At 44.6% G+C, this 23,379-nt stretch overlaps 1 protein-coding gene across 6 annotated transcripts in view; it reads right to left on the bottom strand.

The window, feature by feature from the left end:
* Positions 1-19,587, bottom strand: part of ARHGAP32 (Rho GTPase activating protein 32) — a 450,132-nt gene extending 430,545 nt beyond the window's left edge. For 2 of the 6 annotated variants that reach the window (XM_090026884.1, XM_090026883.1), the window contains exons 1-2: positions 19,482-19,587; positions 19,265-19,347 (exon numbers count right to left, since the gene is read on the bottom strand). In XM_090026884.1, coding sequence (XP_089883010.1) covers positions 19,265-19,312 — 48 coding nt within the window. In that variant the 5' untranslated portion in view covers positions 19,313-19,347; positions 19,482-19,587. Of the gene's footprint in view, positions 1-19,264; positions 19,348-19,481 lie in introns of those variants that run through there. The other 4 variants (XM_090026888.1, XM_090026887.1, XM_090026889.1 and 1 more) reach the window with 3 other exon arrangements.
* Between the last annotated feature and the right edge of the window lie 3,792 nt (positions 19,588-23,379).

Here is a 23,379-nt window from a genome sequence, read left to right on the forward strand (position 1 = left end):
TTATTCTTGACATTACCAAACTGCAAATTTTTAAGGTACTTAGTGGGCCTGGCTTTTACTTGGAAATTAAGACAGGTCTCTGAAGGAGACAGCTAAAGGGAAGAGAGACTTGAGCTGTCCTAAAATAGTTTCTAGGCACTCCTGAGAATCCAGGACCCTGGAACCATTGCAGTTAGGGGTGCACCAATAGAGAGTTGGGGGGCCAATACCGACAGCCGATATTTAAGGAGGCATATTGCCCCATACCAATCCGATTCCCAATACAGCTGCCTCCAGGTAGTAAGTCTGTTGTGGTGGAAGGGGAGGGGGGAGGGAAGGGGCTGGGGGGCAGATCAGTGCCCCCATGGTGAGAGAGAAAGGGGGCGGGGGTAGGGGCAGGCACTACCCAGAGAAACAGAGCTGGGAGCAGAGCTGCAGTGAAATCTGGGGTGGCTGCAGCCCCTCCCAGTGCTGCCGGCACATGCTCTGAGCCCAGGTCCTGCTGGGACAAGCCACGCGTCACCGGCTCCAGCCAGCCCCACCCTGCCCAGAGCCTGGGAACACCCCCCCCCCCACCGCGCAAGCAATGATGGGAGCCGCCCCTCCCACACCAGCCGTGCCTCTGTCCCATGCCCCCACCTGCCACTGGTCAGTGCCTGGCCCTGCCCCACCCCCTCACCTCAGGGGCATTGATCTGCACCCTCCCCCCATGCCCCTTCCCTCCCCTTCCAACTTACCAGCTGGAGGCAGCTCTCCATGCTGCTGGCTCTGCTCCATGCTATGCTGTAGCTGCGCACAGTACAGGCATTTATCAGCCAAATTAATCGGCCCCATCAGGCAGATACGTGATGCAGCAAATTTTCTTTATATCGGTACCAATCCAATATCGGACTGATGTATCGGTGCACCTCTAATTGCAATGCATCAGAAGAACAAACAAAACAGCTTGCAAGTAAATAGGACGAACAAAAAAAGAGAAGTGCGAGCCGATTTGGTCAGAAATGTTATTGGAAAACATTTGCTACTAGACTCAGATAACAGTTTTAATATTTGATAAAAGAAAAAAAATTCCTAATATCCCACCCCACCATCAGTTCAGACATGCAGGCATGACACGCAAAGCCCTAAAATACTAGTGAAATATTTTTAAGAGGAAGCAAAAAAAGTTCAACAGAACCATTCTCCTCTGGAGAATGCAATTCTGTTAAAACGTACTGATTTGATTTATATGCCACCCTTCTGAACAAAGGCTATAAGAGGACAGAATAACTTGTAAAACAGAAGAACGAACAAGAGAATAAAACAAAGGGAAACTAGGGCATCAACATAAAATAGAAATTCTCTAACTTACATCCTAGTCTAGCTCTGTTGCCCGAGTAGGAAGGTCTTACAGCAAAACTGTAATTGTGACAAAATGTTAAGAAGGGGAAAAAAACAGGGAAAAAAGCTCCAACAGTGTCGAAGTGTCTTATCCCAAGGTTATCAAAACAAAACAATTTAAAACACGTTGAAATCCACTGTACACAAAATCTCCATCCTCTGTATAGCTCTACATATTCTGGTCTCAATACTTCTGAAACTGTTTTATGAAAACATATGTAACAGCTGTCACAGAAGAAGTGAGAGATTGGGAATGGGCGATTGTTTGTTAAGCACCAACATGCTAGGACCTATATGTGACAGCAAAGCACGCAAGGACATGCCCATCACAACTGCATGAGTAGTCCAGTGAATAATGCCACAGACTGCTTAATAAGGTTAAGCACATTTTACATTCGGGGATTATTCACATTCTGCAAGTTCTAGATCACAGACCTCAATGCTTTGCTAAACTGGGGTCTGAAATAACATTTTCTTCCCCTCTAGACTTTGACAATTGGTATACAACACTATTTGCATTTTAAGACTGGGTCTAACAAGTAGAAACCTTAAGAACCAATTGCAGTAATGCATTTTTTGAAGTAGCATTAGGGAATATGTACTGTAGGCCACATAAGCACCAGAAAGTTTCACTGCTGGACCATCAACTTCAGCTGACCCAGCATTCGGAACACAGATGCAAAGCTGCTCCACAATTGGAAACAAGATACCTTCATCTTTTGCAAAGCAATAGGAAAACATGGATTGCGTTAGACACTCCCCAAATCCTACCCACTCTCCCCACATGCTGAATCTTCACTGGTTCTGGGCTGTCCACAATTACATAAGAAAAGGGCACTACTTGCCCCAAAATGAAAAGTTCATCCTTTAACCTTTAAAAATTGGACAGGCTGGCTGTACTTGCTATATGCAACACTGAAATAAGAGAGCAATTCCACTTTACTGGCATTTCGAATCATTAATCACTGTCATCAAGTTCTTTCAAATGTCACCTTTAGTTATTGTTACTTTTACAAAGCAGCTACTTTGTGAACTTCCAGGCGGATGTTCAAACAAGAATTAAGGCCTTACGAAAACATCTGTTAGCCTTACTCCATGCAAACATGCATGCATTAATACACTAAATATACAATTTCTAATGTCAAAAAAGATGTTGGGTAAGAGTAAAGTATCAACGATGATTTTTCTGTAAAACAAAATAAAACCTACGTCTTAATGAGATGCTCTGTGGTCTAGGCTGAAGTCCAAGTAGAAAATAAATCAAAACCCCTTTGGAGTAACCCCAAGGAACAAGATGTCATAAAGCAGAGCTCACAAATGAGCTGCAGGTACAAAGCATCATCTGACCAGGTGGTACAGCAACTGAAGAAGCAACTGTGCAACAAATGCGCAGATATTAAGACTTCAGCCCCCAAAGCATGGTTTTATTAAAAACACCACCACCACAAGGCGAACATTTTTCAAGTAGAATTTATTCCTTCAGAAAAGGAAGCCAGGTTCTTGCTTGAAAGTCACCCATAAATATGGCCATTTGCCTGATTCTTCGGATTGGTATGCATGTCCCTCTAGACACTGATATTCTAAAGATACTTGGTTCTTCATCCATCTAGCCTTTTATGCTTTCCTTTCCCTGCCACTGCATCCAAGAGCCTTCTATATGCATTACGCTTTTCAGGCTTGCCTGTGTCCGATTTACTGGCACGAACACCGAAGCAGTCTTCAGAAATGTGATAATGTATTTCAGAGAACTATTTGATAGGAAGGAGATCTATAGGAGGTTTTATTTGTTCATCATATTATAGATCTAGGGATGGCAGTTTCATAACTTAACAAGATCTTTACTGTCTACTAGATCAATACTTGAATCCAGAGACATTTGTATTTCAGAACCTCCCCACCCAGAAAAAGACTACAGATACATCTAACTTTTATATACTGCAAACATTTATACAGAACTTCAACAGAACTATTTACACTGGTACATTTAACCACATATCTAAGCCTTTGAAGAATGAGGATGTAACCAAAAATCATCTGGGGATGCTGCCATAAGTCTGTGTTATGGTACAGCAAGCAAGTGGGCCTCCTAATCTTTTGAGACTGAATAGTGGGTGCTAGCTTGATCCAGCAATAAGATTATATATGTAAATCCCACAAAACCTCTGCTTCTGACACTTTTCCTTTGCATACGTTCTTTGAGAAAGATATTGCAAAAGTTATTCTCAAACTCTTCTATGAGCTAATGTGCATCAGTACTGCATGCCAAAATAATATAAGAACAGGCAGATTAGGACTTCTGAAAGTCATTAATAAACCTCATGGGTGGAAATGCCATTTGTCTCTCCAAATTCAAAACAAATCAAATTTATGCCTCGTCCTTGGGGCAACTTAAGTTAAATGACGCTACATTGCAGTTTATAAAACACACACACCACCATACAACTGTACAGCTCACACATGCCAAATGATCAGCTGCTCTTGAACTACAGGAAGGTGAACTGCAGAAGAGGCTTTCCCTCAAGTCATTCTGGAGGCATCATGTCAATGTGGAGAGAGTTCGCTTAACAAGGCAACCAAAGTTAAATATGACCGGGTTTTTGCCATCAGGTATAGAGGTCCAAGTCATTGACTTTACGGTTTATATTTAAGAATCTGTCCAATATTCAGCACGTGAGCTAAAGCAAATGGTTTAGCTGCCAACTTTCTCTGGTCCAGAGAGACTGCACCAAATTCAGTCCTGACAAACTGGTACAACTTCCAGCAGGAGTTATATCTGATTGCCCCCATATCTGATTACCCGCAGACTTAACCGAGTTTCAAAAACCAGGAGAGGGGATCAACAAAAAGCAGTACTCAGTAAACATGAATACTATTAATGATTTTGAGTGGCCAAACTATACTGGGACGCATGTCTAGTTCCACATTTTAAGGGATTTTACAGTGACTGGCAGATAATATAAAGTACTACTACACCACACGTCCACAGCATTTCTGGCCCACGTTTATGTTTTCAGTCCCTCACTTTCAGGAACTACAAACCAATACAACCATATTTACAAAGAATAAGTCCCCTATTGCTTGTGAAAAATATCCTGTTTAAGAAGCTGAACTGTTCTCTTCCAGGCGCTAGCAGCATAGTGTTATTTAAAATGATCACTGCCTTTAAATGCCATTCACTGATGATTCATCTCTCCAGATGGATTGAACAGGCTCATTTTTATTTTGTTATTCTCACATTATTCTTCACAAGCAGAAAGCAGCTTCTCAGATAAGTGTTCTGTCTTAACATCTTGGGTCTATAATGCAAATTAACAGACAATTACCTGGGAGCTACTCTGCAAATTAAATATCTGCATCATTTCCTCTTCTCCCTTTTATATTAACTTCGTGTTAAGTGAGCAAGTATCCACTGAATGGAATTTTGAGGCTCTTCACATCTTGAGCCATATATTAAAAAGTGCATATTCTACAGATTTCAAAGTATTATATGCCACATGAACTAATAAGCAAGTCATCTAAATATTGTAGTCCAAGTTTTCAGAACTGCAATTTTGGTTGCCCTTACACTAGAGGTGTACCGATCCATCGGCCCAACAGCAGATCAGTATTGATATAAAGAAAATTGGCTGCATCGGAAATCAGCCTGAAGTGGCTGATAATTTCGCCAATAAAAGCCCGTACATGCGTGCAGCCACAGCACAGCACACTGGCATGGCAGGTTAGGAGTAGAGCCCAGCAGCAAGTCTATTGTGGTGGAAGAGGAGGGGCAGGGAGGGCAGATCAATGCCCCCTGTGATGGGGGCGGGGGGGAAACATGTGAGCAGGACAGAGCTGCAGCTTGCCGCAGGTGGGGGCGACTCCTGCTGCTACGTGCAGCCCAGGAGGGCATGGGGATGAGGGGTGCCCCTGGATCTGAGCAGGGTGGGGAGGGCAGGCTGGAGCCAGGGCTGCACCAGGCTCTTCTCAGCAGGGACTGGGCTCAGGGCAGGCAACAGCAGCACTGGGAGGGGGTTACAGCCACTCCAAATTGCCATAGCCCCACTCCCAGCATCACCACTACCCACCCAGCACAGCCTCGGCTCTTCCCAGTGCGCGGGGGGAGCCACCCCCTCCCCCCCCAACAAGCCACAGGCTCCATCCCATGCCCTGCCCCACCCCGGCTGAGCAACACCTGCCCCTGCCCCCTCCCTCCCTCACCACGGAGGGTGTTGTTCTGGCCAGCACCCCCTCATTCCCCTTCCTCCCCTGCTCTCCTTCTACCACAACAGACTTACCAGCTGCACACAGCTATATCAGAAATTCCATTAGTATTGGCCGATATGCCTCCTTAAATATCAGCTACTGGTATCAGCCACCAAAATCTCCATCGGTGTACCCTTAGCATACACAATGCCCCATGCAAAGTACAGACGTGTTATTTCTGGATCTGCAGACACCTTTGTAGAAGATAAACTTGAATGTGCATGTGCAAAAGCATTAAACACAGCAGATATTCTTTTCATACACACGTTCAAGCACTAAAAATTAGGAATTAGGCACTTGTTAAAATTAAAGTTTTAAATGAATAAATAAAACAGGTAACAAGGCCTGGAGGACTGATCCAAGCATTAGCTGCCAAGAACTTCTGAGCTGTCAGTCCAGCACTGACGCAACTCTGTCCTTGGTAAATCATCTTGCGTGTCTTTTCTAGAGTTTCCTCATCTACAAAGTGGGATATTTACCAACTTGAAAGGCTGTTATGAAAATTAATTAAGGTCTGTGCTGTACTTTGAAAATGAAAACTGCTAAGTCACTGTTATTAATGAACAACCAACTATACTTCTGTTGCCTAAAATGCAGTATTACATGAATCCTAATTTGTGGCATGCCTATCAAAAAGGTCAGTCCCCACTAGTTTAAAGGTACCTTATTGCTAATACCTGTATAGGAAAGGTCATCTTCATTTACCCAGATAAGTGCAGTTTAGCTACAAAAAGTGGACACTTCAAGTATGGAATTAAAATGGGGGTGGAGAGGTTGCTATTCTATTTTTTAATCATTTTTTCTCTTCCCAGAACTTAACTGACCTGGATGGCAAGTGATAACAAAACTGCCCACTGTTCAAACTTACATAGAAAAAATACGCAATAATACATTTTGCTAATATTTGTCTCTCTCAGGAATTAATTAGGAGCGATTTTTTTAAAGAATATTTGTTAAATTAAAAATGCTAGCCTGCTTTGATCATGTTTCTTTTCTTAAGACCTATAATCAGTCTCTAGACATGTACCCTGATAATATTATCCCTGGAATACGATAGGTTAAGAGCATTAAAACAAAATGCACTCCACACACAAACGCACCAATACCTTTCCCAGAGCTTGCAACCATCACCTAGTCTACCAGGTCTTTATGTAAATAGAAACAAACAAGAATGCAAAAGGATCAAGTTCTCTAGCATCTCAGCACAGCACTGCAATAATGCAGAAGATGAATAAAACAAGAATGCAAGCTGCTGGAACCCAAGGGGAAGGAGCAGTAACTTGTACACTGACTATCCACACAAGCCAGACAGCTACCGCCACCCTCATGGTCACCACATTGACTCAGAGTCACTATAATGCTCTCAAAGGGCGCATCCAGATGAGCATGGCTGTGTGGTATGTGGCACCGCAAACATGTCTGCAGTGCCACATACCACACAGTCAGGCTTCCTCCACGCTGCAAAGGGCATGCTGCCTGTGTGTGCACTGCTCCAGTTTTCTTGACCCCTGGAAATCCATGGAAGAAAATAAATAAATAAATAAATGGAGCAGTACATACTTAGGCAGCACAGGCTTCCCAAAGCCACACTGCGGCTGCTGGTCACGCTCCACTTGACAGGATCACCACCGCTGCAGCCCCGGGAGGCCTCCAAGACCCCAGGTAAGGCTGGTGGGGCCTCCCCTACCGCCTCCAGAGTAACCTGCTGCACACCAAAGCACATGTGGCACCAGCATTCCCCAGGGACAAGTAGCTGTGGTGAAGGTGCACTGCTGCTGCTTGTCCCCAGGGAACCAACATCCGCACTCATCTGGACGTGCCCAAAAGTCTCAAACTTGAAGGTGCTAAGAACCTCACTGGAAATGCTGGGCACCCTCAGTTTCCTCACAGTAGGTACTCAAATCCTTTTTGCCCCAAATCCTATTACCGTAGCTCGCACTTGCCACATCATAAGATTCCTCATAAGTTCTCTGACATTTTCTTATTAAAATACACAGATACCAGATTGTGAACTTCTGTACTTTTTAGAAAGCTTTCAAGAGAAAGTTGTGTTATATTTAGCAGCCATATGGCCTCCCTCCTCCACACACATGGTTTCTGGCTATAAGACCTCCCAAATTAATTTTTAAACCACTGATCTATAATTTTTCATTTCGACTTGATATCTTAGAAGTTAACTGTGCTTTAATAATTAAATCCAGATTTTGACAGAGCAGGCTACACCAGATGTACCTGGAGTGAGTGATACAAGAACAAAAAGTTTCCTTCTGAATTAGGTGAAGATGTTTTGAAAGATGCACGATACTATCCCTCTCCAGTTCAGTGGAATAACATTTCACTGACTACATAACTTGCTAATCAAATATTTCAAGGGCTTTCTTCTTATGTAGTTCATGCGACAGATGGCTGATGGTACTCAGAACTGAGCATCACCTTTTGGATTTTCTTCCCAGTGCAATCCACATAGGGTCCAAATTTGCAGAGTTTAAAGTAAAATGCAAAACACTTTTAATTTTGTTTAAATTGCATGTTGCATGTTGCCAGTTGTCCTTGCATAGGATCATAGGGAAGTAGGACTGGAAGGTACCTTATTAGGTCATCTAGTCCAGCCCCCTGCCCAAGGCCCCGACTAATCCATCCCAGCCAAGTCTCTATCTAACCTGCTTTTGAAAAACTTCCAAGGATGAAGATTCCACGTTTTCTTTAGGTAGCCTGTTCCAGTGCTTGACCGTCAGAAAAGTTCTCCTAATATCTGACCTCAATTTCTCCTGCTGCAGCTTGAGGCCATTACTCCTAGTTCTATCCCCTACAGCCACTGAAAAAAAAGCCTCATTTCTATCCTCTCTCTAATTGTCCTTCAGATACTTGAAGACTGTTATCAAATCCCTCCTCAGTCTTCTCTTCTCCAGACTAAATAGTGCTAGCTCTTCCAGACTTTCCTCCTAAATCTTGCCTCCCAGGCTCCTAATTATTTTTGTTGTTCTGCACTGGACTCTTCCCAAACTGTCCACATCCTTCTTGAAGGTGTAGGGCCCAAAACTAGACAATACTCCAGGCAAGGCCTCACTGAACAAACCAGAAGAATTACACGCCTTGATTTGCAAGTGACAGTCCTGTTAATATGACCCAGTATGTCACTGGTACTTTTTACAATGAGAACATACTCTTGGCTCATAGGGCGCATCCAGATGTATTTTATTTATTGGCTTTAAACAGTTTTTAATTTGGGATGTTTTGTACTTTTCTACCAGATTTGCCAGTTACATGTACAGTAGGTAGACTTCCAGTTCTTAAGCCACCTCCCGCAGGGGGACAGGTGGGGGCACAATAATAAATGCATGAAGTTTTAAAAGTTACAAACAGAAGTGCCTAGTTAGTTGTTGGGTTGATCAAGAAGCCGGCGTCTGGAAAAATCCTCACCTCTGGACTTGGCAGTCTTGTCTTGGTCCAGTAAGACCTCGAAGTACTAGCTTTCTGGACATGCTCCAAAAGCCAACTCACCCCTGCATCTCACATGTAAAAAGGACAGCTGACAGATAGGAGTTAAGGTCATTAGTTGTTGTCATCATTTGCTGAATTATCAGTCAAACCAACACCCCACTGATCTAGCACCTCATCACCCATGCTAATCAATATGAAATGTAGAGCTGTGATTCTCAACCAGGGTGCCATGAGATCCCATTAAGGGTGCCATGCTGCCCAGCCCCAGTATGAAGGGGTAAAAAGCTCTCCTACCCCAGTTTAATGTCCTGCCATTGCCACTCAGCAGCACCTCCAGTCTCTCCTCTGAAGACTGTTGCTGCAGCTGCCCTCTCCCCACTCCTGGCAGCCCCAATGCCGCCAGCAGCGTGCTCTACTGCAGGCAGACAGATGGGTGGATGTGTGGTCAGAGCCAGGCTTTGCAGCCCAGCTTGTCCCCTCCACTCTTCCCATGTTCCTGGGACAGGGGAAGGCGCTAACATGCGAAAGCCCACAGACAACTTCAGCCAGGGGGAGAAGCCCCTCTCCTGTACCACTTCTCCTTCACCTTCCTCCTCAAGCCGCTGCATGGCCAGGGCTGCTGCTGGGGAGGAATCCCCAGATCCCTCTTCCCTACAGCCCCCCTGTTCAGGTTGCACTGGAGCCCAACAGGGACAGCTATGGGAAGAGGAACCCTAGAGCCTCCTCCTGGCTGGACTCTGGTGCACTGCAGAGCTAGGGTGGCTGGGGGGACAGAAACCCCCTTTCCTCCACCCCTAACCCCTGCAGGCTGTGCACTGGGGGGAGGGGGGAGGTTAATATCCCCTCCAAATCTCTAGGTATCTATTATTTTTGGAAGGGATATAAAAGCATTCTGTTTTAGAATATCAACTTCAAGTTACTGAGGATACCTAGACTTCTGGAAGAGATAAAACTATTTAAACTTTGCACATTCTTGCACTGAAATGCCCCATCTTTTTTTGGGCTACAACTTTATTCTTGATTTATGCCAATGCGTGCATTTGGGAAGCAGGGGAGATATGGATTGTGACGGGTTAAAATGTGCTCTCTGTTGGTTTCCCTGCATATAACAACAGGGTTTGAGCTGCCTAAACCTATGCCAGTCACCATTTTGTGCACCTTCCTTACAGTGAAAGGCCAGTGCTTAAAGTGTTTATTTTAATTTGTTTATACATATGCTCGGCTTCCAAAAGTGAAAAACACCTACATTATAATATTAAGTACTGTGAAAATAAAAAAGAAAGTGCGGTTGCTTTTTCTGGCTGCATTCAAAACTGGCTCTATTTATGGCTACATGCTCCATTCATTCATTAAATGATGACACGCTTTCCTTGAGTTGTCCTATGCCAGCCAAGACAAGGAAGATTATTTCCCCTTGACAACAGGTGGCGACTGAAACAGAAAAAAAGAAAAAAAGATTGCTCAGGATGTCAAACCAACCCTATAAATAAGAGGCTTGCTAGTGCACAGACCGGCTGATTACATCAAAGAGAAATAAGCTATTTTTAAAAGACAGGTGGAAGAAACATTATTGAGGAAACGCAAGAAAATGTATAAGACTAAAAAAATACTAGTTGGGATGCTCATAAACTCAGCAGCATTTCACTATAAGGCAAGAGAATTTACTCTTTAGATGGTCCCTATATCTGTCCAGGCAAGTAGAGCAAGTATTGTGTTACCCTGTAAAAGTGACATATTAGTGCTACCTACTACCTAAGTGCTTCTGTAGTAGCAACGAAAGTAGTAACAGCCAGCTCGTGTTATATAGAAACAAGAAGATGTTCACACATCCCCATGTTCCCACACATTTCCAAGATTCGCAGTAGCCCAGATTCAGAATCAACCCTTGAAAGAAGATTACCCTTGAAGGTCCTTTTATTACTGATGTTACATAATCCAGACCAGGAAGCTAACGGGGGCGGGGGGGCGGTCTCTGTCTTCAGAAGTGGTCTATGTGACAGACAAAGCTTCAATCTTGCTTTTGGAACAAGAGAACAGGCAAAGGGAGGAACGAATCATGCAAACCCATGGAGGCTACAACTTTACTAAAGTGCCATCCAAAGCTCTTCACACTCCTTTGAGAAACAACATGTTTAATCACCTTGCGCACAACAAAATGCAGTGGAATTTGTTCTTCTTGAAACAGTAACAAGAACCACTACTTGTACTAATGATCTGTTTGAAAAGTATCCCTGGTTGCTGCTGCTTTTCCTTGGCCAGATTTCTAGAGCATGACAAGATATAAAACATAAACGAAAAACAAAAAAATGTCCTTAAGGACACTAACAACAATACCCAAGAGTGAAGACGGCCAGGGTCAATCACGCTACAGATGCTGGATGCCACTCTCATGCAAACTGATACAGTCACCTTCTGGTGACTGAGCTCTCTCTCAGGTGCTAGACTAGAGGAGGGCAGGGGCCCCCAGAACCACAGCAGTGTTGGCACTTGGACAGCTCTGACTTCCTGAGGGCTTTTTTGGTGGTACAGGTTCTAGAATACACCCAGTCTCCAGCCCAGTGGGGTCAGCAGTGTAATCCCACTCCTCTTTCCTCTCTCTGAACAAGGCAAATCCATGATATTTCTTCAGAGGGCAGTGTTTAGATTAGATTACTGTGCACATGAACATATGTGCGAGCACATGTATACAGGACAAGGCGTTTGAATGAGCAATAAAAATATATTAAAGATTACTTTTCTGCATATTCTGTGCAGAAACTAAAAGCTTGCATACTTAAGGCTGAGCAGGAACGTGGCATGAATGTTTTAAAGCCTCTATTGGCTCAACATGGCTTATCTAATTTCAAAACCTGTATGATTTACTCTTCACCTTGTTGAATTTTAAGAATTGATGACTATAACTATTACAAGACACTGCTTCAACTTGCTAAAAACTGTAACAGGGAATGAGGCAGTCAGCACATTTATATAGAAGGATAACAATATCTTCAGAAGACTAACTATTCCTTCCTGTTGCCTCCTACTGGTTGTGAGAAAATAATCACATTAGAGATCAAAGAGATAATCATGACATAAAACGACAATATTTTCACGACCGTGATTTCAGCCAAGTAGCATGCAACAAACAAAGTGAGACTTTTAAGTAACGTAACCGCACTTACCAAAAAAATCCTTTAAAACAAACAGTAGTAGCCAACTTTTTTCCCTTCCTTCTCCTCAACATACAAGAGCATCATATCAGAGTGGTAGGAAGGTACCTAGTCATATAAAAATCAACAAGAGTTCTTTTTCCATCTGTTAATTGGAAGAAATGACATTAAACATTCCTGGGGAAAGTTGGGGTGGGGGGCAGTCCTACCCATTCATTAACAATTCCTCCTTCAGATGCAAAGGCACCAAGGTTCAAAGGTCAGATGAGCCTTTGTACTCAGTTGCAGGGTCGTTACAAACAAACTGTTGTTCCAGTTTCTTCAATGAATGAAGCTGCAGCAGTTACAATGACTGAACTTTACATCCAAAGCTTGCCTGCACATCATTCAACTAAAGGACTCTGGAATCTCATTTACACTTGAGGAATACATTATGAGAACGCCTTGCAGAAAAAAGAAAAATTAACTGTTGTTTCCTGAGCACACATGTGAAACTATTCCTCATTCATTCACTTCACAGATTCTACTTGGTTTAAAAAAAAAATAAAAGACAAATCAGTCACCACATTTTTCTTTTTAACTACAGTATTACTTGCAGTATTAAAGAAAGAAGCAACCAACCATAAGTATTCAAAATAGATGCATTTATTCTAGGTAGGAAAATTATCATTATTTATATAATGCAACTCAAAACATCCTGGACTGGGAAGACAACAACCACACTTGCAAGTTACAGCAAGAAGTTACTGAAGTAGGATTATACTTCCTCAATTCTGGATAAAGCAACTTCAATATTGTGAATTGTCAGTTATATCAATTACAATTTTGAAGGGTGGAAAGGTGTGTGACAGGGGGAAACTTTAAAGGGGAAAAATCTGAGTTTACTTAATAGATTTCTATACAATAAGCACATAGGTTAGCTATTGTGAAATCAAACAAAAGCGTTTGTGGTTCAAAACAAGGAGTAAAAGCATAAATTCAAGCAAATACTCAAAGGAAATAGCAACATATAAAGCAATTCTCAAAACAGGCCTTGTCTAAGAACAGTTTTCTTCACTACAGCCCTGTTCACGGTCCTACAAAACTCCCAAGGAAGTAAGCTGGGCAGGATCAGGTCCTTGTTTTGACTAGCTGTAATCCCAAACAGCAGCCAGTTCTACAACCTATGCTGTCATGATTTTGAAACAATTTTTTAAAAGAAAGAGAAATTTCTGTCAGGAAAGGTTAAGTCTAGGTCTACCTTACAATCTTCTTAAGCATACCTGTGATAATCAGGTGTGACTTGTGCCTAGCTTGGCTATGCCAGTACACTACACCAGCAAAACAGTATTAGTGTGGACATGTTCCAAGTCTGCATCAAGCAGATGTTAACCACGAATGTTTTTTGTACAAAAGCATGGAGGTGCCTAACTCACTTTGAAGTCAATGGGTAGGTCTCTGAATATTAGGTATCTATTATTTCCAAAAACCTGGCCTACTGTTTCCTAAGGTCCCCTTCCAGTAAGGTTTCCCTAAATTAAACCAAGTTCCTTCTTCTCCCCTCCACACCCATCCTCTATATCCCTCCCATTCTTCTCCTAGCTGCTCTGCCTATCTTTGCTCTTCTCTCTTCCCCTTGCATGAGGTCAGCCTGCAATGCGACAGCTCCAGTTGCAAGACTCAAGCCAGTTCCCTTGGCTCTCCAAATCCTGCTGCCTCGCTTGTTTTCACAGTGATGCCAAAACACAAACTGCTTCTTTAATACTAACCGCTGCAAACTTTCTTTCTCCTCCCCTCCCCCCCCCAACATGTGCACCTATATGACTTTGATTAAATGCAAGGGTTGAAGGATTCATCTGATCATTTTCAGGGAACACTGTTAGTAAAATCAATTAGGGAAAACTACTAATTGATTAGCAGCAAGGATTCTATGTGGCAATTTACTCTGTTAATCAAAGCAATTTAAAGTCTAAATATCTTGCTAAACTTTATTAGACACTTGTTTAGCAGATGATCATCATCCTTCTGATAATAAAAGATACGGAAAAGATTAAACATAGTTTTATTTTGGAGGCAATAATCTCCTAGACACTTGTAAAAAGCAACCCCACTATCTGGGTTACTTTTAGCAACACTGATTTTCTAGATTTGCCAGTAAGTAAATAGTAATAAAATATTTAGCTGAGCACTTTTCATGTAAGCATCTAAAAGCACTACACAAAAGGTAGGTAGACATTATTGACCCTCTTCAGATATGGGGAAGACTACTGCATTCCACTGAGAAGTGACTTACTTGCTCAAGGTCTCTCAGACCTGTTACCAAAAGTTATTTAGACCCCTATATACCTTCGTGGATCTGACCCTTCATGAGCCATTGACAAAACCTGGAAGTGAATTTAACTTCTCAGACTCCAGGAACCATAATCAGTCCACTAAACAACACTGCCTCCCACCCTTTCATTACTGTAACAGTTGCATGAAGCTCTGAAGACAACCTGCCAAGCTATTCACTGATCACATGCTGAAACAGGATTCCAGTTCACAGTCCTGCCCCCCATCCCAAACCACTAATAATTCGATGACCTGCTCAGAAGCCGTTGCCCAATTCAGCCACAGAAACCAGACTGGAATACAATGTGGGTTCCTAAAATACCCTATAGTAAAAGATATTCACAGTACTTTGTTCTAAACACACCATGGAAACAGATGCTGTTCTCAATTACACCAGTGCAAATCTATGGGTACTCTAGACCTTTCCATGCATAGGTGAGATCAAATTTTGTCTGAGGGGTAATAATCTGTCAATGAATACTAAATAGCTATACCAACTGCTTAAAGCTTGAAAATATTCAATATAGCATATCGGTGATGCTCAGCCTTTCAGCCCCATTGGCCAGATAAGCATAGGGCCACTCCGTGGACCAGATCCCTCACAGTCAGGCCCTATGCCACCCCAATCAGACTCCAGTCCTGCCTGCCTGTCCAATCTCATGTGTAGGGCCACACTATCCAACCCACAGGACTCCCAACAGATCCTGAAATTTGGCAGCAGGGAAGCAACAATTAATGCTGCCACCACAGTTTCTTTTTAGATAGAGGAAAACAGAGTGGAAAGTCAATGCCAACTTAAACATTATCATCTTCCTTTCCATTACTGGTGAAGTAAATCCAATTTAGTAACTAGTTTAAAGAGCAGTCTGTACTTACTTCAAACTCACTTCTAAAGGGTCATTATATAACCCATGATGCAGGAGTATGGTATGTTGGTATAGTCAAGTGGATTCCAGCAACAGGAAAAGCAACTTAAAAAATATCCCAAAAATCTGATGATATTCCTATAAATAACAGCTCCAACCTAAAAGCCCCAGTCTACATAGGTGGAAAGCTGTGTTAGCAGAGGGTAAAACTGGAAAACCTCTGTGCGTACATGGCCTGCACAAGTTATTAAAATGTCTGTAAACTGAAAGGCTTAAAGCATTTAATAAATAAAACTCAGACTTCTATTCCATGGTTACAATTTTACAACAGAAGTTATGTCTCTAGAAACAAAAATTCTACCTAAACTTAATATTCGCTTTGGACACATCGATAATTAACACAAGCATAAATACATACTGGTGCTTTTTCAGCCAAAGTATTTAAAGTCCTTTACAATGCAGGGCGAGTAGCATTATCCCATTTTTATAAGAGGAAATGGAACCAGAGTATAAAAGTATCACAGCATGTCAAAGAGAAGTAGGAATAGTATCCAGGTCTCCTGACAACAAGCTCAACACCTATCAACTGAAGAATGGCAACTTGAACTTCTGCCTTTTTCTATCCTTTTACCTAACCTGATCATTTAAAATGGATTTGTTCCTCTAAATTAACTAAGATATTTTATTTGCTGTCTCTACATATCTATGCAATCAAAAGTTCCCTATTTGCTTACAGATCTAAGTTACCTACTTTATTTATCTTCAAAATTAAAGTTAAAAACTTTTTAGTTTCAATCAAACAGAGCTCAGGCTATTAAGAAAGTAGTGCCCACAGCTGCACTATTTTTCAATTATGTTATCCTCTGAGCCATAATTTACTAGAGCACCTAATCTACATAATAATGGCCATGCTGCTATTTCTGTACATAATCAATATGCAAATCCCTATACTTAGACTGGTTAACTGTACTCAGCCAGTTGGTACAGTATAAAGGATTAACATGAAAATGGTTGCCACTATACAAATCCATGCATTTTAACCATTCATGCCTGTTGGCCCATTTTAGATCAGATACAAAAAAGGATTTATTTTTAAAAACGAATACCAGCTATTGGTTCTCAGGGCCTGGAAAGAGAGTGAGAAGTGGAAGCCACAACATAGTTTTGGGCAAATGGACTGGCAGTTCTTAGTACGAGATGGTTTGTGTTCTGCTCTGGTGGTATCATTCAGTACAGGTGGCACAGCTGATTACCCCCATCAGAGATTCACTTCCAAGTGCAAGTTTTGCTTAGGATAAGTGAGGAAACTTTTATGGGTCTCTTCCTAGGCTGCTTCCCCTTTCTCATGCCCATCATAAAACTATCCCACAAACAAGATGGCATAACCTAACAAAACTGGCTGCCTCAGCATGGCAGAGGCCTGTAGCTGAAACAGCAGGAGCAGCAGCAAACTAGGTGTCAAGAACACTATGACTGCTGTGCAAGGACACAAACCCATATTACACCTGGCTGAAGCCACATATTGCTGTAGTCCCATGACAGCAATTGCTCCATTCAAATTTCTAGAATCCTTTCAAGTTAACCATGTTCCTTTAGACTTTCCACCATTCCATCTCTCTCCCTTCCTCAGCAGCACATCAGCAGATGTTGTATCATTATAACCAATACATGTAAGGCAACAGCCCTTACAGATATGAGAGATGGAAAGAGACTGTTACTGAGATATTCTGCCAATATTATAACAGGAAGCTCCAGTGAAAGCAATCCTGCCCGTTTTATGCTGGAACCAGTATCCCGAGTGCACTTGTTTGCAGAAGAAAATATGGATAAGGCCTGGGAATTTAGTCAGAATTTCCCTTCAAACAAACGCTCTCATATAACCATGGGCAAGGAAACAGTTTTAAGATGGATCCTGGGGAAAATAACATACTTTGAATAGACTGACAGAACACCACCCAGTTCAACTTATACATTTGAAATGGGGGTTGCACACAGCATGTTTTGAAATTTATGCAGTCTAGTGCATGCAAATGGCAAAATATTTACTCTTCAAAAGGTAAGTTTGAAAAGGACGAGCTCCAGGGAAAAAAGCCAAGGCAAGACTGCTCCCTATTTTATATTAGCCGGTACCATCCCCATTCTAAATGTTAAGTGCCCCAAGCAAAAAGACTTCTATACAACTTCCTTGGAAATCTGTTCCATCGTCTAAGACTAAGTTAGGAAGCTTTCTTTTTCCTGGTATTCAGTGAAATAACCTTATTTCTATCACAGGAAGGCTCAAAACTAACATTTTTAAAAAGACGACAGTGACAGATCCATACTGAAGCAGCACATTTACACTGGAATGTCTTGTTAACAACCTACATAAACGCTTAAGGTTAATAATCATCAGTCCCTACTGCCATCTAGGCTGATCAGGCTCAAGCCTCACTTGTTAATTCAGAAACTACACCAGCAACTTTAATTTGGATGGACACTTTTCAGATAAAGATGACACAATGCAATACTGAACTGCGAGTTAATTCAGTAAAACCAATTTTCTTCTGGCAATGTAATGATATTCCAGTACATTATAAATACACCTACTTTCACCACGTTAATGCTTTTAATTCTGTAATTGTCCCAAATAGTAGGTCTTACAGCTGCATGCTGCTAGACTCTGACCCCACTTTTCTCCTTTTATCTTCCCAATCGTTCCATATCCTCCAAGGAATATAAGCTTGTTTCTTCCAGATGGCTACAATATGTTCAAACATTATAAAACTGTCAAATATACCAGGGTAAGTTTGTGGTACCGTATAGCACTAAGAGTCCTTGGATAATCACCATGAAAATTTACCAGCCCAGGAATAAAATATACTTGCTTGCTCTTTATCACAATGAATGTATATGAAAGTATAATATTTTACACGCCAGTCAAAATAAATTGCTCACCCAAGGCTAACGCAATTTTGCAACACTGGAATGAAAAGACATCTGCGGGGAAGGAAACAAATTGTATGTTACCAAGTAAAAATGTTAGGAGGTCTGTCCCTGTTCTGTGGAAATGGATGCATTTATGCCATGTTTACTCCTCAGTTACATTACTATGATCCAAGTGTTTCAAATGCGCTGAACAGAGGTTGCTATAACAGTCTTTGAAACACACGCACAGAGTCCTGTATCACAGAGAGAGAAATGTTCTGATCATACTGGAAAATACTGCTCAGTATGACACCTCTCCCATTAAATGAGACAACTATATAACAAAAAAAAAGAGCGGTCTATTAGCCTTCTCCCTCATCATCACACTAGAGAGAAGTCCCAGGATAAGCAGGATCAGTCATTACAGGACACCGGGCTTCTAGTCCCAGCTCAGGCCTCGCAAGTCTCTGTCCAAAGTGCTGTTTTATTGCACCCGTTCAGAGAGAAGATGGTAAGGAAATGGAAAATTAATTTAGACCATCTCTACGCTTGAGTTCTGCAGTTACCGGCACACACATATATGTAGTTAGATGCAACAAATTAGGGTACCAGACAGCTCACCAAGGCAGAAAGGGGGAGGACAGTCTAATTCGATTGCTCATAAACCAAGCCCACGAAAAAAACAGATCGCAATGCGTGCCTTCGAGGTGGCGGGGGGGCGAGGCCCGAATGGCATCGACCCCCCAGGTCCCCTTCTGCTCAGGCAGCGGCAATCAGATGTCACCCACACAGGGAAGTGCTCCACGCCTCCTGCAACCGGCCCCGACGTCTCTCGACGCGCCGGATTTCACGACCGGTCAGGACGCCCCTCTCGTCGATGCGCGGGGGCTGTTATAACCACCCCCCAGCTGCGAAACGCCAGGCGAGCGAGGAGCAAGCATGGGATAAAGACACCGGGCGCGCCGTCAATGTCCAACCCCCGCGTGCACTCACCCACCAGCCGGACGGACCCGCAGACGTCGGCTCCGGGCACGGCCACATCACGAGCTCGCCATCCGCGACCCACGACCCCCGTGCTGCCGAGGGGGAGGAGAAAGAAACCTGGTTACAAGCGAGCGGTGGGGGGAGGGAAAAGGAAGCAGCAAAACGCCCCTGGGAACACCGGCTCCCCCCCCTCCATCCTCCACGCGGCCCGGGGCTGGCGACTGACCCGGCCGCGCTGGGGGCAGGGGAAGGCCGGGGGGCGGAGGCGGCGACGGCCCCTGCCTCGCTGCGCCCGCCCGCACCGCGCTCACCGCTCGCGCCTCATCCGCGCGCATGCGTACTGTCAGGCCCCACCCCATGCTCGTTCCCATCCCCGGGCGCGGGGGGCGGGGCCTATGCGGGGGCGGGGCTTCGGGCCCGGCAGCGGCGCGAAGAGCGGTGTGGGCGGGGCGCGGCCCCCCCCCCCAAGCGGCCGGGGGCGGGGCTTCCGCCACCTGCGAGGGTGGAGGTGTCACCAGGTCGTTGCAGCACCTCCACTTTCCCAGCGACGCAGGGTTTCCCAATAGACGTAACTGGGGAGGCGTGGGGGGCCCCTGAGTTGGTGGGGCACCCCCAAAAGAAGTGCTGCCACCACCTGCAGGTGGTCGCCACGCTCCCCCGGGGCACACGTCCCTGCTGTTCTCCAGCCGGAGTCATAGTCATGCAAGGGAGGCCTCCTCCCCGCCCGCTCACCCCCAGCCCACTTCACCCCAACACAAGGGGCACCCCGGAAAGCGTCCGCTGGGTGTTTCACCAGGCGCCCCAAGCCCAGTGCTGCCTAGGGTGGCGATTTGTCGGGTTTCACAGGGGACAGCCAGTTTTCTGCATCTCTGTCCGACTGACACGAAACCGGGCGCCTTTATGTCCTCTATTTTCCTCCGCAGACTTCCACCAGTCTGACATAAAGGCGTCGGGTTTCGGCTCAGTTGGACAGAGGACGGAGTAGCAGAAAAGCGGGCTGTCCTCTATAAAACCGGACGAATGGGCACCCTATTGCTCCCACTCGGCCCACTCGAAGCACCTGAGCTTTGCCTCAGCGGGGAGCGTGAGAGCCTTGCTGCAGCCCTGATGCTCCAGACATGATACAAAAGGTAGGAATTTCCTAGCGCGGCAGCTTTTCTGGGACCAGCTGTGCAGTGGGGACCTCAGATGCGCTTTCCCATGGAAAAGCTTCTTCCTCAGGTCCCTGAACACAGGACACTAGGCAGGGCGCATGAAACCTCTTTAGTCTGTGCTGCCCTGTAAACACTTGGGACTAGGCTCTGAAACGGGCACCTAAGCAGGGAGCTCCATATCTAGAGACTTGTTCTGATGCACAAAGGCACCAAACACCTATGGGTTTCAGTGGCAGTTCAATACTGTAGCTGCTTATCGGTCCCTTTAACTGTCCACGTAGCTTTAAAAATGTGGCTATTGGCGTGTATTTGCTACCAAAGAATTAGTACTGTAGGTGTCTCATTGAGAGCACTCTCAGCCTCTAGTATGGGCACAAAGGTGTATGGTAAGTAAGTGCCTTGCACTGGGCAGTCTGCACAGGTGCTGTAGTGTTTACTTTGCCTTCAAGCACAGGTGGTGGGAGGTGGGTAGTGGCACACAGGGATTGCAAAACTGCATATTAAAAGGTCAGGGAAGGGTGTGCTTAAAAAACAGTTTTATGAGAAGCAGGGAGGGACAGTTAGTATTAAATGCAGCCCTGGGAATATTCCTATCTTGGCTTCTTTTCAGGTTTTTGTTTTGTCTTCTTGTTTTCTTTTGCCTGTGCCGATTGGCAGTGGGGCTGTTAAAATATATATGACTAGCCTGGTGATATCAGCTATCTGCTAGCATTATTGGTAGAAACTGTTGGAAGAATACAAAGAGGTGACTGAGGACATGCATATTGGTCCCTAAATTGTTTTGCAGGCTGAGCTTTCATTCAAGAGTGGGGGGGAAGCAACTATGTGTCTAGCTGTTACGGACACAAAGAAAACCTTCAAAACACAGTGTAAGAGTCACCAGTGTAGTGATGACTGCAAGCATGCAGAGAGCCTGATACAATAGCTCTGAGAGGTGTGAACTGCTTCTAGTCTCTCTGTGCCAACTCACGCTGATGAAGGATACTTAACAATGTTGACACGTATTTGGCTGCACATGAAACAAGAGGAAGTATGCTATGAAGATGTATATAAGTATGTCCTGAAGTGGCAGTGAGGGCAGGCAGTGGGTACAAAGAAATACTGGCTAAAGTGGGATGCATCATTTAAGATGGCAAAATTGCAGAGCAGTGTGTGATTTGTTGGAGGGACATTAGGCTATGGCCTGTGGTTCTGCAGCTTTCTCTTGTGATGCTGTCAAACATGACAATCACATGACAGCCTGAACCCTCATTACACCAGCGTTCAGATGAAGGCACTACAAAGTGGAGCACCTTCATTAACTTCTGTTAGTCCCTGCCAGGAGCAGGGCTGGGGCTGATGCAGTGGATCCCTGCCCCCGGTGATGTCTTCAGAATGGGAGGGGGGAGAAAGAAGGGCAGGGGAGCTCAGTCTGGGGTTTGCCCAGCCTGTGCTGGAGGGTGGGAAAGATGGATTAGAGCGCCCCCCTACCTCAAATCCACCCACCCCAGCCTCCATAGCAGGGTGGGCAAACCCCACAGAGCTCTTTCCTCTCCCTTCTCCCCACTCCCATCCTGAAGATAGGACTGGAGCTGGGAGGAGGGGCATGGGGCTATAACAGAGAGGCAGCAGAGCTTGATCCCTGATCCCCCAACCCCTTAGACTCAACAGTGAATGTCTGTTGGGTTGGAGGGGATCACTGTAACTCATGGCACTTCCTGGGAAGTGCCATGAGTTACAGCAGGGAGCTGTACTTCTGTCAGCACCCCTGGAGCACAGCAAGATTTACTTGTATTGATTCAATGGAGGGCACTTTTCCCTTTCAGTGTGTACCACATCCTTGCCCCACCATGGTGCTCAAGAGCAATATTTCACTGAAGGTACTACATATTACAAGACATAACACCTAAGGTCTGGTCTTTAATGGTTACAGCAAAGATGCTGCGGGTGGTGGGGGGGTCATAAGAGAAAGTATCCTGGTTTCCAGACCAAATACTTTCCATTTACCTACAGTTCCTCTTGGATTTTTATGGGAATAAGATTCTTCATTACTCCTGGTAAAAGCTGTAATAGCTGTAACCTGCTAAAGGTTTGTTTTCCACCACATAGGGAAGTCTAAATTAAGGTCTCCTAGGCCCTTTCTGAAGTTTAAGACCCTAGGGCAGGGGTGTGCAGTGGCCAGACTCCTTTTCGCACCATCCCCTGCCTGCGTCACTCTAGCCAGTCTCCATGAAGACCTGAGGAGCAGCAGGGCCATGACAGTGCAGGACCAGGGACTCCGTGGAGACCAGCTCAAGCCACGCTGGCGGGGCACGCGGCTGGGCAGGGAGCTGCTCTGGGGCAGGGGCCAGAATTTTGTGCTGGTGACAGCGTGGGCTCGGGCCAGAGTGTGTGGGCAGCGTGGGCCTGAGCCAAAGCATGCGGGCAACAGATCACAGCTCTCCCCAGCCTTGGCCCACACTGTCACCGCTGCAAGATCCCTGCCCAGCCATGCACCCTGCCAGCGTGGCTCAGGCCAGTCTCCGTGGAGACCCTGGCCCTGCACTGTCACAGCGCCACCACTCCTGGGGTCTCCATGGAGACTGGCTGGAGTGGCGCAGGCAGGGGCTGCTGGGAAATGGAGTCTGGTGGGGGCCCAAAGTGGCCCTCAGGCTGGATTTTGCCTGACCTAGCCCTAGGGCTTTTCTTTCTACCTGTGAGTTAATTACTTTAGATACAACCTACGTGCTGTTTTTCTAAAGGTTCCATTTGCTTTACCAATCCCTTTTATGAGTAGTTTTGACACAAGATTGCATGGATTTCTACCTTCATTTTTTCCCCTCCTTCACTCTCATCAGTAAAACCTGATTTCTCTGTTTTATATGTAAGCCATCGAAAATAAAGCTCAGTGTTAACTGTTTCAGTTTCCCTATCTCTCCACTTGTTTCTTTGGCTGTTGTGAAAACAACACCGCGTTCAGAAAGGCTACTAAAATGGAAAGTCAAGTAAACT

Source organism: Crocodylus siamensis, chromosome 14 (assembly GCF_052110815.1).
Source record: "Crocodylus siamensis isolate JL-2025a chromosome 14, ASM5211081v1, whole genome shotgun sequence".
Taxonomy (NCBI): Eukaryota; Metazoa; Chordata; order Crocodylia; family Crocodylidae; genus Crocodylus; species Crocodylus siamensis.